Below are 16303 nucleotides of genomic sequence, written 5' to 3' on the forward strand. Positions count from 1 at the left end.
AATGAGTGTGTTGTCCCTGACCTCACGATCAGCCGTCAGCCATAAGTACGTGCGACCCTGCAGTGAACTCCATGGGTTTCTCCCCCTCAACCAGACCATTGACATTGAGTCATCTGCAATAGCAAATTAGCGATCAAATTGTTTTCAAGTTACCCTAATTGAGACGATACGTTTCCAATCCCTCTCTCTCGTCAAAAAGTACCTCCTCAGTTGCAGTATGCCTGCCTCAGACGTCTCCGTCCTTGTCAACGGTGCTCCAGCGACAAGGTTCGTTACCGTGTCTTACCTACACCGTTAGCTCCCGGAATCTAACTCAATTTGAGAACGATGGCGAATACAGCGTACCAAGCCGCACAGCGTCAGTCCCGTGTCACTGAATTTGTTGAGACGGATCCCAGCTTGTACCGAAGACTCAGCCAGAGCGTGCCGAACGGGTCCGGAGAACACGAAGCTCGTGCGCGCGATGCCCTGAGAAAAGTCGACACGAAACTTCAGCAAGGAGCAAAATGACGCATTGCATGTCGAAACTTTCTGCAGCACGTGGTGATCCCTTAGTTGTACTCGATATGGGAGCAGCGCTCTATGCGTCAATGTCGATGCCAGAAGCAGACGGAAAGTCTCCCATTTGACGCCGTAAACGTTGGAAAGCCACGCGGCTGAGGCTGAGGTAGAACATGCCTTCAAAGGTGGGAAGGCACGTGGAGGGAGACTGCCCTGGGGTCTGACAGCAGGTCACTTGCGAAACGGCAAGAGTTCCTTCTCGCTTAGTTAGGGACAAGGTACCAAGTACCAGTGCACCCGAGCTTCAGTCAATCTGGAAAGCTGCCCGACCGGCGATGGCATTTACAAAAGAGATCACCTTCTCTCCTTTAACTCAAGGCTGAGATTCAATGAGGCAGGCACTGGTCCTGTCAAAGAGTCGTCGAAGGCATTCTTGATGGAATAGAAGGTTCAATGTCCATGTACGGAAGAGACATGCGCAAAGACCAGTGCCAGGTGCGGCTTAAGTGCTAAATTTTTGGGTTAAAACATCTTCAACTTCTCTATTGTCGCTTTTGAGCATCTCAATTCTAGTTGTTTCGTCCACAAAAGCACTGCAGCGCTGCATCTCAAGAGTCCTAAGGCGAGGTATCGCGGATACCGTACCTTGAATAACCCTGGCACTCTCCACTGGCCCCACTCGCCGCATTGTGGTCCCGTCTCGGGCCGAGGTGGGGCCAACCTGCCCATGCGGTGACCCGCATCCCAGGCCGAGCGGTTGGAGGCTTTCATGGGCCCACGAGGTGAAAGCTCTGCTTTGATGTATGACACATCCATATGCTGCCGATGCAGATGGGAAACTTTTATGCGATCCAGTATTGTTCATAGGTCCCGTGTAAGCCAAGAAAGACAGTCCGAGACGGGATAGGGCTTGCAGTCTCACTTCTCTCCCTATCCCTAACTGAAAATTCCCCTAGAACGCCATTCCTTTCAGAAAAGAGGTTTCGAAAGTTCTGAAGCAGACTCAAGGAATAAAATAAATAACTCCACTTCAGGGGAATAGCATGCCAAGTACCTTGTCTACATTCAGCAAGGTCTGACGGTTGTCTCAGTGCCTGTGCCCTGATTATGTACAACGTATTACCACTTTGCTTCATGCAAAGCTGGAGACCCTGACAATCCAGTTCCCATTATGCTACTTGATGACCTTTCATGAGTTAATTAGCCCTCATATGCAGCCGTCATGACAATTGGCGTCAAAGACCTTGGAAGCTATGAAGCGGATACTGCATTAGTCTCTGCACATGCCACCTGATCTGCAATGCATCGCCCTCTTGAATCTGGAATGATGTAGATTTATTTTGCTTCTTGAAATCTTTCAGCCAATTCAATGCGCTTTTGCGGAGGCTTGCACGCGACGCGGCGCATAACAAAAGTTCATAGGGCTGAGACTGGCCGGGCTTACTCTTAAGTCGGGATTCGTGGCTGTGGCTGTTTTTCAAGCAGAGACATGAATATCCGCTGTCTCAAGCCAGAGACTACGAGTCATGGAGAGCATCACTGAATGAATCGGTTGCAAATCGCCATTGCAGTGTCTTGACTGCGAAATTACACTGATTCTGACGCCGAAGCACCCACATCAAATGCCTTCTTGTTGGGATTTTGGTTGAGACAGGCACCATGCACGATAGAAGCCTTGGACATGTCTTGATCAGCCTTATCACAGGTAGCCTGGCCCTCCTGAGACATCGATGAGAATGGCTGGGCCCATGGCCCTGGGGATCTGTCCAGCTGAAAACACGTAATGCATGCTTGCGAAGAATGCTAGCATTCTGACCTCAGAAGCCCGTAAACTCAATGACTCGTTTCTTGCCGATCAAGGGTAAGATTGTTTCACGCAACGAATTTCTACTAATTTGCCCGGTAAGGCTACACTGATTTACCTGTTTTGGCCCAGAATCGAGGCTCAGAGTGAGGCCTAGCGACAAATACTTCCAGCGGCCACTAATTCTTGATGAGAGTCTCTGGCTCTCCATGTCCCTCAATCTTACTGACTGTTCGATAGTTCTTTTCCAGGAGCCAAGGCTACTTCTTACGTTTCCCCCAAAAGGCCGGTATCCCCTCCGCCACAAGCGTGATGGTCTCCTCAACTTCCACGCGACACTCCCGTTTTAGCTACTCCCAGCTTTTACTCTGTAAGCGCTTCCGAGGTCCCATTGTAGCATCCAGATTGTATGGTTGTAGAAAGAATTTTCGAGAATTTCTGCCATCCATCATATCGATGGAAGAGCGTAGTATTCAGAGGTAAGACTTACCTCATGTGCTCATTTGCATCCACAAGCTTGGCTCCCAAGTACAACATATTCTACCTGAGCCTTCATACAGCGCTAATACTGATGAACGTGTCAATACTAGGGCTCACAAACGACGGGATCGAATACGGAAAAGGAAGATGGAAGCACTATCTAGAGTAGAGTTCTTCTTCAACCAAGGAAATGGGAGTGATGCTATGAGAGACATGTCATCAATGCGTACGAGTATCCTTGAGAGTCCCGGAGCGCGTCAAGAGAGAATTACCAAGGAGATAGAAGAATTGTCGACGCAGTTGCACGGCATTCTCGATACTATCACGGCTGAGGAAGGCAGCTGCACTCTTCTACAAGCAGATCTTTTGGGACTCGGGTGCCAATTTTCAAAGCATGACTAGATTCATAGACTATAGGTAGAGCTTGTAGTGCGACAGGTTTGCCCCCAATGGCTTATTTGCTACAATTGAGGACAAGGACTAGGTAATAATAACCTACCCTGTGCTATCACCCTGAAAAACCTTGCTACGTGATGGACATGGACTTCTTGAGAAGCATCCTCCATAGTTCCTTTGTAAGTACACTTCCTATCTTTTCCTAGCTTAGCCGTCTGGGATATCTGGAATATGAAGGACAATCTACAGGGACAAGGACGTTGTCAAATTTGGCTCAACAGGGACCCGTTCTAGTTCAGTGAACTCTAAATTAGTTCATGGTATCCTTGGATGGGATCAGTGGGGCTCGATACCCACCACCCCATCACCATGCAAGTTCCACCATGCGTTGCATGGAACCCTAGTCCATCGTCTAGAGCTTCTCATTTTCCCAAACCCAACGAGGGATAATGGTCTCCAGACGAAAAGCCTTCCGTAGATTAGCTGGTGACTCACGAGCTCACGTGTGCTTACAACGGCGGGGCAATGTACAACCCGAAGTTGAACGACCAATATCTGAGCCCCGTGCGCAACGTCGGGCACTTTCGGGAGTCTAGCCCGATGCGACCAAACCATTCGCGATCTTCATGCCAACGCCGCATCCTTCCGGACCGACATAAGCACTATGATCTTGGACAAAAAATTACATAAATACAAGCCCCATCCGCAGTGTTCATATTTGGAGGACCTTCGAGGCGCTAGCGCTTTACACATGCATCCGCCATAATGCCAATATCATACATCAAGTCACTGCTGTTTGGGAACAGCAACACAGGAGCTTTTACAGAAGAATCATCACCTCCGCCTTTGGGTCCGAGATTGGTTCCAGAGCCCGATACCTCCGACACCTTCACGCTGCCAGATGGACGAAAACTCGGGTATTCGCAGTTTGGACTCGCGACGGGTAAACCGATCCTCTACTGTCATGGCCTCCCAGGCTCGCGCGTCGAAGCTGGCCACCTTCACGAAGCAGCCTTGGATGTAGGAGCTCGAATCATTGCAACAGATCGTCCGGGAATGGGACTAAGTACTCCTCAACCCGGACGAACACTACTCGACCACGCCAAAGACTTGGAACACCTTGCGACGCATTTGAAGCTGAAGGAATATGGGGTTCTGGTATGTTTGTAAACCGCTCGTGCTGTGACTCTGTTGCTGACATTTGATAGGGCGTGTCTGGAGGCGGTCCCTACGCCTTAGCTTGCGCGACCTCAATGCCTCGCGAGAAGCTCAAATGTGTGTCCATCGTCTGCGGTATCGGGCCGCCCGACATCGGTATGAGCGGAGCCGGATGGTTTCACTGGGTCGGGTTCAATTACGGGTGGCGCTACGTCCCTCGAATCGCCGGATGGTTCTTCCATCAGCAAGGGCGCTTCCATCTTTCGGACGAAGAACGACTCGAACGACAACTCCAGGATGCGGAAAAGAAGAAAGCAACTTTTCCGAAGCAAGAAACCGGGATCTGGACGGACAGAGAGATTGTGGGGCGAATGGTCATGGCAAGTCGCCAGTACTACGCTCAGGGGATTGATGGCGTAACCAATGATGGTCACCTGATTGGCACGGAGTTTGGATTCCGTATCGAGGACATTCGGTCTGATTTGCCTATACGGCTCTGGTATGGTAAACATGACACGTTTGTCCCCATGAATCACGGAATACAAATTGCGAAGCGGCTGGGAAGCAGTGCTAGCCTCAGAATCGAAGACGACACACATGCTAGTATCTTCTTCAATCGGAGAAAGGAAGTGTTGGCGGATTTGGTCGAAAATATTTGAAGCCATTTGTTTTTGGCTTTGCTCTGTATATTTCATCTCACTTCTTTAGACATGAATTACCCTCTCAGCTTATTCCCTCTTGTTACAGGTGTTGAGAAAGGGGCGAGTTATATGTCAACACCCAGGCCAATGATCCGTATGTTTGTGAGCCATAGATCTAGCCCATCTGTCAAATTTCACCATCCCTATCATTCACCGTGAAGCACTTCACTTGCGTTACTTTGAAGCACCAAAGGTTTCCTCGTGGGTCTTCAAGGTCATATCCATTCTTGCCCACTACATTACAAAAATTCCATTGTTTCTTGATTCGATGTGAGATGGCTATAAAATTTAACTCCCAAAGATAGCATGCATTGACAACCTTTCTTTACTCCGGTATGTTATAGAGTTTTGCTATTGGGGCAGTACCATTTGGCTATTGGGGCAGTAACCCACTTTTTAGACCAATGAGGGTTTATAGCTATAGAGCCCGGACCACTACCCCACACCGGTACCCGCTATACCTGCCCACGGGCCACCTAGCGTACTTGCCTACGGTCGCAATTGCCTACGGTCGCAATTGCGCATCGTAATTACGTAAGGCAGCTGCGGGCACGTACGGTCGCAGTTGCCCACGGTTGCAATTGCTTATTGAAAAAGACAGTTATTGCGACCGTGGGCAATTGCGACCGTAGGCAAGTACGCTAGGTGGCCCGTGGGCAGGTATAGCGGGGCCAAAAAGGTTAGAGTTTAGACGGCATGCTCTAATTGGTCCAAAAAGTGGGTTACTGCCCCAATAGCCAAATGGTACTGCCCCAATAGCAAAACTCATGTTATAACGGCCTGAATGTTTCCATCAGGAGGTTTCGAGTTGACGAAGAAGAAGTTTGTATGATTTTACGCGATATACTTACCCAACGTTTACTTCACTTTGTTAAAGGAGAACACACGGCAATGCAAAATTTGACAGCCTGTTTGCACCAACTGAACATGTCAATCAATTGCTATCACGCAAGTCTTTTAGGCTTCCCAAGAGGAAAGACACTTAAATGTTATACTTTCTTCATACCAGTTGGCCAGATCATCAGAGTTCTCTCTAGAGGAACAAACAGCACCTCAAGAGCTTGCAACCACAATTCCGCCACCCTAGAGCCATGCAGAAAATAAGAAAGCGTAGGTTTTCGGATGCCAGAATACTCGTCACTGACTTGTGGTGCGTGCTTATTTGGGCAAGTAACCAAGACGCGATTCTATGTCCCAAGACCAGGGATTTAACAATGATTCTGAACGAGCGTCATTACCAACGTTGCGGCAATGTTGTTTTTTGACGCTGCTATCTTACGCCACGGGGTGGAAGTGAGAATCTGAGCGTTAGTTGTGGGCGCAACGGTCGACTGCCTTCGATTCGTACGGGGTCCAAGTAGGGACCGCTCATAAAGGCGCTGGATGAAGGGGTGCGGAAAGGTAGATAGCAGACAGTCGCACAAGGAAAAGTTGGGCGAAATCACTAGCTTAGGTCAGGTAAGTTGCAGCTCAGTTTTAAAAATTGAAACATCGTTCGGCGCGCTGGTTACGTCGGGAATGTGGGCGCCAAATGGCAACTCTTTTAGGGTCATGTTATCCTGCCAGCAGCTCCCGCTATTCTGCCCCCAACTGTGGCTGGTACCACAACGGCAATTTACAACTTTCTATTACAATAGCTAACTTTTAAAATAATAAATCTATACTATAATTAATATCAATCGATTCGCCGATTACTATACTTTATATTGATCTAATAAAATTTATTATTCTTCCACTGATAACTTCTAGAAGTAGTGTTAAGTACTGACTGTATAGAGACTAGTAGACGCTACGGTGGCGGCCTTGGTAGTTTGTATGGTACCAGCCACAGCTTGGGGGCAGAATAGCGGGAGCTGCTGGCAGGATACGTGCCCCCTCTTTTACCTTATCGAGATGTCAGCAGGCTGTTGGCTTCAGCTGCCTGCTGAGCTTTGCACTAAGGTGCCAAAATCATTATGCTCTGATACCTACGTACTAACTCCGTACGGTGTGAGGTGGACCACTTTCATACGTTGATTGAACGCTTGTCCCTCACCCTGACCACCATGCGTGATCGAACGCGAGTTAGGGCGGCGGACTGATTGGATGCTGGTGCTCTCCTCGGTTGCTGTTCCACGTTCGAAAGAATCCCGTAGAAGACCCGCTGTGTCGTTTCTCCCACCATTTTCCCACTCTCTTGTCCCAAAAGCTAGCTAAAGCGGATCCGTTTCTCTTTTCCACACACGCCTCCCCCCGCCCCAATCCCTCACCCCCTCTTCATACCAGTTTCACATCTCCCCCATGTTCACTCAGTCCCTGAGCCCTTCTCTGATTCCGTTTTTCTTTTTCACAAGACCTGCACTTGCGGAGATACGTATGCTCCTCCCACCCAGCTCTTTGAAATGGCCCCAAGCTGTTCTCAGGAAAGCGCTGACTCTTCAACCAATCAAAGCACAACGACACGGTACAGGCCAACAGTAGCCTCTCCCACAGTCGCCGCCTCGGCGGTGCCCCCAAGGTTCCATGTCCCCCGTTATCTTGGCGAAGGCCTTAGCAAACTTCAATACGATTTACGATACTCTGGAAATGCATCAAGTGATGTTCCAAACACATAATAACGACACATCAGCGACATGTGCGAAGAAGTCTAAGGCCAAAGTTTTGCTACAGTCAGAAGTTGAGTTGAAGCGGCTCTAGGAATTCACGTGGGACACAATTTCGGGTTTGATCAAGGATCAAGCTCTGTGGTTGAACCTCGTCATTCAATGCTCAGAAACGGCTAAGTTGTCGGGCCACATGAGCCGAAAACGAGACTGAGTCCAAAATCCCTTTCAGCCTGGTTCGAGGTATTTCTCATCCACCGCACTTTGATACAGGGAATCCAATAGGGCACGAAGACTAACGGCAAGCTCTCAGTAGGAGCCGCGAGCTTCACGACTGAGGCAGTGTCAGCAGTCTACAAGTCAACCTTTCCCAGAGCCCGGAAACCAGCAATAGAGACACGCCTCCCTCTCAGAAACTTGTCGTCTGTATTCCGTCCCTAGTGTGGCGCTCTATGAACCTGAATAGCAGCCGAGTTCTGTGTGCTCATTCGCTAGGGCACGCCAGCCTCCTCTGTCACCCCTGTCTTTCTCTGCAGCAGGGAACAGAACCCCCTCTATTTCTTGACAGCAGGGGACAGAAACCCCTCTATTTCTTGACAGCAGGGGACAGAAACCCCTCTATTTCTCGACAGCAGGGGACAGGGATCAGAAAGGGAGGTGCTTTGGTCCCACCGAGCAGCCAACCACGCCCCAAGGCGGGACTGCAAGACTTTGGACTACCACCCCTGTGGTCCGTGGTCCTCTTTCGTGATTTTCGTGATTCTTCCCACGCGTCCCTTTTCCTCTCCCACCAAAAGTAGGAAATGCACCAAACATTTAAATACCACGCCGTCCGCTGATGAAAGGTCCAGCAAGATTCTGGCATTCAACCGACATCCTGTGGCTCTTTCTAATTTGGATGAACTTTGCTTCTCTGCTACTCTATTGACGCTCTGCTCACTTTGACCACCGCTTTCATCTTTCCCGCGCCTTCCTCCGAGCTCGCGCTGCCCAATACCTCCTATCACTTTGATTATCCTGCAACAACGTCCTGTTCTATTTCTTAGATCAAGCTTGGCAGACTTAGCCTTAACCGGTCTACGGACAGCCCACGTACCCGCCATTTCGAGTCGATCTTTCAGTGGCTGCAGAAAGACACAGGTTCATCTTTAGAATTCAGAACGGCCCTCTTCTTTTCAACCTATTGTACGTTGGCCCCCTTGTCCCGTAGGCTATCAGTTTCTTCCGTGCTATAATCTCGGAATCTGATGGGTGTCCCCGCAGCGAAGCTCAATGGAAGGAGTCCCACCTCAAGATGAACGGGGGAGAGAGCTCTCGCGGGTCCAACATTTTCTCTCGGACCAAGCATTCCATCATCCAAAGGGTGAGAGCATTGGGAACAAGTCCAGACAGCAGAGCCGCCTAGACAAAAACCGGAAGATTATCGACAATGCCACTCAAATTCTTCCCGTTCAAAGCAGCCGCGTTGACGCTGTTCCCAATGTCCGGTCCATTGTCTCTAAGTCGGCGCAGCTGTCAGCTATCGGAACCCATTTTTCGACTTACACGGATGACAACCGGGCCGCCGAAGTGGCCCTTGACGACACTAAACTTTAGTGCACCGTTGCAGGGGTTCAGTCTGTCAGGCGCGCTACCCGTGCTTTACCGGGTCCCACCTGGCACCAACACCTTGCCTTCCCCGGGCAAGGGTCATCGGTACGTACTTGTTTATCTAATCGCAAAATGGTCCGTCGGGGCGTTCGAGTCCTGTGCAATTATTACTGTGCCAGTCTACTGCAATGGCAGCTAATAGCCATCAGTCGCCATATACAGGGACAATTTTGCGGATGGTCCATCGAAGTGGAGCAGGAGAAAGTAGAACCAATCGTGTAGATAATGGGAGTGAAGTAGCGTGATTGGTGGGTTCTTGACGGCATTACGGAGAGTGCCAATTGTATTTGTTCCCAAAGTCGGCGCTTCCATTGCTTTTCGTTCATACCTGCATCGTGTATTGTCTTCTGGTGATGTTTCAATGGTGAAAATTGTTTCCAGTCTCCAACTAGGGTACCTTACCAAAACTTTGATCGCGTAGAGGCTGCAAAAGCTTTTGGTGACAACAGCCCCTCATTCCTTGCACTTCCATTACAGCGCTATCACACTGGATCGCCTGCTATATCACCTAAGCTGCCGCCACCCCGTCACCAACAGCTAGTAGAAGCGGGTACATAACCTGTACATCTTCTTGCAGACACCTAGCGACCGCCCATGCGGCTCATGAACCACACCTTGCCATGACGGCGAGGTGGAGAATCACTAATCGATTCGAAGGCGCTGCCTTGCCGGGGAGCGGCTCTTTCACTTACATTATTCTTTAGAGCTCGTCAGACACCACAACCCATTACCTCGGCCACAAAAGCACTCTCAACTATCTGAACGAGTTCATCTCATTCAAGACCTCTAAGGCCAGAGAAGCAACTTTCAGCCATGTAGCCATCAGGTTCGAGGCTTCCACTATGAGCGAGAGTTACTCTGAGCATCAGAGAGACAGTGCGGTATCTTCGGCCTTCCAAGGAGTGCGATTAGGCAGCATAGCAGGTGCCTTACCAAAGTATGATGCAAACCATCTTGCCAGCCACCCAGACAGTGAGGGGCATCACGGGTTGGAAACAGCAACCGGACCTCAATTATGTTAGGAGCGTGGGCGATGCCGAACGACTTTCTAGAGAAGAACGATATTGAATTCGATGGGATGGGGATTGCTCCGAGGACAATGGGCCATGGTCAAGACAGTAAGACAGGGCGGTAAATGCAAGTTCATTGATGACGAGGCTTTAGAATCTCTGCTGGGCGTCGGTTATTGGCTCGCAGAAAATTGCTATTCGCCGAATCGCCGTGTTGACTTGGTCTTATAACTCACCATGCCATGCTCATCCAGTTCTTCGCTGGAATTTTCGCGGTTCCGAGTATTGGGTCCTGTGTGGAAGGCAATGAGACATGCGTATGTTAGCCAAGTCAGCCACGGCCGAGCTGTGCCATTCACGCTAAGGCCAGACTCCCGGGGCTAAAGTTTGCCTGGCGAAGGAAGAACAAAAAATACACAGCAAATCTCGATATGCCTCAGACTCTATGGGTATCAGGTTCAAAAATGGTGCTCCCTCGTACCACCGGTTATCAAAGTCTTTGTGCTTCATCTCTATGATGTTGCAATGGCAGCCCACTATCGCTATATTCACGACCAGAAATGATTTACGAAATATCAAGAAGATGGGTCAGCATCTGGCTTCGGGCCATTCTAAGAAAAAGAATAATATAAGTAACGGGAAGTGAAAACATTTGAGAAGGTGTTCTCAATTGTTGATGTTTTTCAAGTCCATAGTCTCTTTCACCATGAACTAGTCGGTGACTCTTTGGTTGAAGATACCCATATCAACTCTCAATGCATTCTTTGCAGTTGCCTGGCTGCGTAAGATCGGTATTGGATGTCCTAGCATTATCGGTAACTGATGGCTTGGCCTAGCTACATGCTGCATTAGCAAAGACTATCGCTGGCGTACGGAGACAACAGGCCCTGGTGACCTGACTATATGGTCTTGAACAACCATCAGCTCTCCACTAAGAAAATCTCGATACAATAAGTCGGAACTGTTTGGAGAATCTTCTGAAATGGTTTGAGCAACTCGAATTCCGAGAATATAGCTACGTTTGTCTACTTATAACATTGCGATCCAATACGATGGAAATCAGTGTGAGTTTGCGAGATACACAAAAAACATATTGATTGAGGAATCAGTTATTGAGCATGAACAAGATTTTATCATCATATATCTGATCTTCCAAAACCTAGGGTTTGGTCAAGAGTATATCACTGTTCCACATAAGCCGCATCACGACGTTGCTCACAGTCTGCTACAAATCTTCGGACAAAGACCATGGGAAAACTTGTCTCGATTTATATTCAGTAGTCATCGTTTGTATATCTTGACACTACCTCATCCCAGATTCCCAACTCAGAAGTCTTCGGGGCATTGGGCGCGTTTATCAATCAGAAGTCTCCGCTTTATTTATTCTATGGAGGCCTGGTCAGTAGCCGGCTTGCTTCAAAACGCTTGACACACGGGTTGCCTCAACTCTATATCCAGATTTCATCACCACGGGAAAGAGGTAACTTTCCATGCAATCTATGCGCTCATATAAGGCTCTTACTGGTAACTCACTGTCAATAGGTGTTCTACACAGGGATGAAGCTCACACAGGCCAACTGCCGTTAGGGTCTAGAAGATGAATTACTGAACTTCCCTCGAAGTGTACTCTCAGCGCTCTATATATACCTGAGCTGCTCCTTTGTTGCTTGGTCCTCCTCTTAATGCCCCTTAGGCGATCCCCTAACCGGCGAGGCCTGACACTCACACTCACATATTCTGAGTAACCAGTCACCCCAATCTAAGACATCATGCATTGGGTGCTGTTGATGAGGTTTGGCACATCTTTTCAATCGACGCCGGGGTGGAAAACTAGAAAGGCTGAAGCTCATTATCAGTGTTTCTAGACTTGACCTTGCGACTCCTCAGTGCCAAATTGACAAAAGATGAACGGTATGAATACTCGTCAATTACCTACTTGTGGTGACCCCGTTTACACTTCCATCGATCTCGCGCTGAAGCACATATAGATTCACTCTCCGTCACCACCCGCCATTTTACTTTCATGAAGTCCCTGTTGTCACAGACTTATCAATACTCGGAGTAGAGTAGGCAGAAACTCAAGTAGAGTGATGCCTAGAGATCTACAATTCTCACGTGTCTAGATGGAACATCGTATCCCATAGGTTTGGGATAGAAGGTCCGTAGTCTGTTCTCTTGATAGGAACTGGTGTACGTGTAACTATGAATACGCCCAATCTCTGACGCAGGATGTAGGGGCAGATACAAGGGAGACGGGTTGCCAAACCTCTTGTATGAGAGCGTGTGGAATCTCGAAAGGTCATCTGATGTGCGCGGAGATGCGACGAAATCTGAGCCAACTGACAGCCCAAATCCAGATAGAACTTTATCTGGTTGCTGGAATATGACCAGATGAAACACGTTGTTTCACGCGACTAGAGTCTGAGGAAGCTCGTGAGGGATCAGGTGTCAATTTCCACATTCCTCACATGTCATATTTGCGAAATGAGAAAACTAAGGTGGGTTGGGAGGCGACCAAGAAAAAACCGGGCTCTTGTTTCTTTTGTTTACTGGTGAAGGCTGCAATCGATCTTGCAGCCCAAACACAACGTCCTGCAAAAGCAGGCTGCGGAACGGGCAGGGACTACGGAATTAAGGCAGGCTGAAAGGGAGGGGAGGGGGCAAATGGAGGGGGGGAGGGGGGTAAAGCATTGGAAGTGAGACGTCTTACCGAATAATTTCTTCTCTCTGGACGATTGCATCTGTCTCGGATCGACACCCATCAATCACAACGGCCATTGAGTCCGAACGAGCATGGTAGCGCACTTTCAGGGGTGCTCGACGTCTGCTGTCGCTGAGTCAGGTCGGCTTGAGCTAACGGGTAATCGTGAGCTTGTCATAAGTCACATCCCAGTGACAGCTGCTGGATCGGGTGGCCGGTGATGCAGGTATATTATACCGGGAGACATGAACTTCCGGCTCCTGCATTGTCATTTGTGCGTTGCATGTAGCGTTCACGCCACCCTCCCGGGGAGGGGTTCCGGGCATGCAGTATGCACGCCCCAAGCTTCGAGTCGGGTCTCCCCGTCTCCCCTCCCGCCGTCTGCTAGCTCGCAGCCTCTCCATACATATTTGAGAGTATGTTACCTCTTCTTTTGACATGAGAAATGATGGGAAGCGAGCTGCAAGCCACGCCCGGGAATGTCTCGGGGATCTTCGGATCTTCCGTCATCAGAAAAGGTTTCCAGAGACAATTCTCGATTGCCCAGGCATACCCATCACACACTGACAGTCTTCCGCGGGCTCCCAGACGGATCTCGGATCTGGGATTTCTTGCTTATCATTTATGACTGAAGGTGTGTCGGTTATGTGATGTACAATCTGCGATACTTTAGAAACTCTCTTCATGACCTGGAGTTTGATGCACCGCTGGGAGATATTCCAATTGGCCGAGTTTCTTTGACTAAATCTGATCGATCATCATCAGAATGCCAGAAAAGCAATAAGTCGCATGGAATGTGCCCTGCATAGGCTGTGGCGTGAATTTGTGTTGGTGTGGCAGTGCAATGAACGTTGTGAACAACAGAAGTTACGTCCGATTACTCAACCCGCTGAAAAGTACGTCCGTATCATCGGCCATCATATTTGTGGCAGAGTCCGAGTGCAAGTTTGCTCAAATTGCTCGAGTAAAGATATTCGCATTTGCGTACGGCCGAAAGCACGTAGGACCCATGGGAATGCCTCGGCGCGTAGAGTCCTCGCTAATTTAGCCTTGAGTGATATCCCATGGATTGAAAGAGGGGTATTCTCTCCTCAAAGTCCTGGGGCACACGGGTCTGGGCCTGCGGTCCAAAGTCTATCAAGTTGCCTGGATGACCGAGGGCCACATCATCCCGTTTCAATGGCCGCTTCACCGCTTTCTGGCTCCCCTGTCTCTTGGTGCCCGAGCTGATTCATGCGATGCTCTTATGACCCCTTCTGCTGGTAGAATCGCCAGTTCGCGACATTAAAATGCCCCGGCTGCATGCACCCTTTGTTCAGTTTCTTTGTTCTCATGCTTCTACAGCTGGCTGTGCAGCCCACTGTGTAGCAATAGGGGTGGGCCCACAACTTGTCGCGTGCGGCACAGCACGTAGTAGGGCCTTCGCCCGGCCTTTTTCTTCACCAATTACTGTGGCTTACAACAGGGTTACTTTCTATTCCTCATAGGGCATGTTCATGGGCAGTATGAGGATGGCGGCATATGCTCACGTTTCATACCACTGATATTACCCACCTTCTGCGAGGCATCTGGTTCCTACTGCTATGATCTTATCGCAGTCGGCGTTTGGAGACTTGGCTGGAATACGGTTTTTAAAGTTACAACCAACATGATTAACCCGAAAAATTGTAGTTTAGCTGCGCAATTGTGAGTATTTCTAAAAACTCTTGGAGAGCATGTTATCGATACGCGTTGTGGAAATAGTTAACCTTCAAATTGGTATACACTTATCAATCGTTTCTTACAAAACCCAAAGCTTGCTTCTTTAAAGCCAAGATGTATAACTTCCGAGCAGGCGTTCAAGATTGTGCCAAGGCAACAGGAAGTGTGGACCGGCCGGCGAAATGGCCGTGGTGGTGCATACGCCGGTGGCCAAAGTCTTGCCAAAGCTGCCAAAATCAACGAATCGAAAACCCTATCACTTATGATTTAGCCCCCAAAGACCAACGCATTCGCGAGATCCACCCCATCTTGAATCTGAGCCATCCACAAACCAGCATACGGCGTTTTCCGCATATTTCGCCTTCTTCTCACTTACATGAGAGAGCCTTGTGTCACCACCCTTTGGAGCGCGGAAGGTTCATCCGACGCGATCCAAAGCAGGCGACGTCTGAAAGTCGAATCCTCACAGGCCGTTTTCTTCTCGCTTGGATGCAGTCTTGTTTACCCACGCCACACATCTGAACCTTACCGCCGTTGACCTGCATACATATGCTCATGTAGGCACGACATGATGATTCCGTCTCCCCCGGACGCCGCTGAGGAAACACTACAGGTGCGTTCGTAACAAGAACCCGGAGTTGCTGAGATCGGCCTGTGACCCCCCTACCCCTGCAACATGTCACCTCGAACTGTTCAACTGGCGCAAGGCGGACCGAGAGGGAGGGCACGGTAATTAGGCTTCCTCGAAATGTAGGTTTCCACCGCACTCTGACTGCTCATTCATTCTCGCGAGTCAAGACTTCTAGATTTAAAGGCTCTCTTATTCTCCTATCTTTGCCTTACTTGCTTGCTACTCTACCACGCTCTTCCTGTCTCCTACAATCTCAAGGCTCAAGCCATCTCTCAAATCAACATCTGAAAGCTATCTACTGTTCAACACATTCTCTTTCATCCACACTTTCGCACCAGTCTTCAGTCATGGCGTTGTCGATAGATGTACAGCTTTCCGCCTCAACGTAAGTCCTGCCTCTTTGCTCATACTCTTACTCTTTACGCCTTCATATCGTTCTCTACGTTTCCATTTCACGGTTATCCTGAAACCCATGGTGATGACCCATCGAGTATACAATACTGACTTTGGGACAGTTCTGGCACTCAACGGCCCAGGCCAGTGAATGGAGGGGAAACTCGCTCTCAACGTGATGTGCGGTACACGATGTTCAGAAACGATCATGCATTGTCAGTTGGCCTAGGCTTTACTTCAACGCGGCCAACTTCACAAGTATCCTCCGCAACCGCCGCCGTCACCCGGCTAGACCTCAGTTACGGAGTCTCAGTCCGCTCCGGAGGCGCTGTCGGGCAACCTCTCAACAACGTGCCAGCCAACCTGCGCGGCGCTGGTTCACAGTTCTCAAATTAAGGGTTCAACGGCAGCCACTGGTTTGGCACCATGTGGTACCACACGTTTTTGGCGTGTGGCTGCAACATGCAACGGTGCCTTGGATCGGCCAGTGGTGGTGGATTGACTCTGATCTAGATCCTGGCGTGGGGGCTTGCCTCGAATAAGAATAGCCTCCCGTCGGAAAGTACCTACCGAGATGGTGGTGCGCGGGAGCGGA

The 16303-nt window shown here is 49.4% G+C and overlaps 2 protein-coding genes across 2 annotated transcripts; both read left to right on the top strand.

Moving 5' to 3' along the window:
* Positions 1 to 217: 217 nt before the first annotated feature.
* CABS01_05068 (uncharacterized protein) lies at positions 218 to 510 on the top strand (the record flags this gene model as incomplete). The annotated part of the gene is made up of 2 exons (XM_060538438.1): positions 218 to 267; positions 324 to 510. The coding sequence occupies 2 exons, from the start codon at positions 218 to 220 to the stop codon at positions 508 to 510; spliced, it is 237 nt and encodes a 78-aa protein (XP_060405610.1).
* A 3436-nt stretch (positions 511 to 3946) lies between these two features.
* On the top strand, positions 3947 to 4998 carry CABS01_05069 (alpha/beta hydrolase; the record flags this gene model as incomplete). Its single annotated transcript, XM_060538439.1, has 2 exons — positions 3947 to 4339; positions 4390 to 4998. 2 exons carry the CDS (start codon positions 3947 to 3949, stop codon positions 4996 to 4998), a joined length of 1002 nt encoding a protein of 333 aa, XP_060405611.1.
* Between the last annotated feature and the right edge of the window lie 11305 nt (positions 4999 to 16303).

This window comes from Colletotrichum abscissum (genome assembly GCF_030869225.1).
Source record: "Colletotrichum abscissum strain IMI 504890 chromosome Unknown Scaffold_10.1, whole genome shotgun sequence".
NCBI lineage: Eukaryota > Fungi > Ascomycota > Sordariomycetes > Glomerellales > Glomerellaceae > Colletotrichum > Colletotrichum abscissum.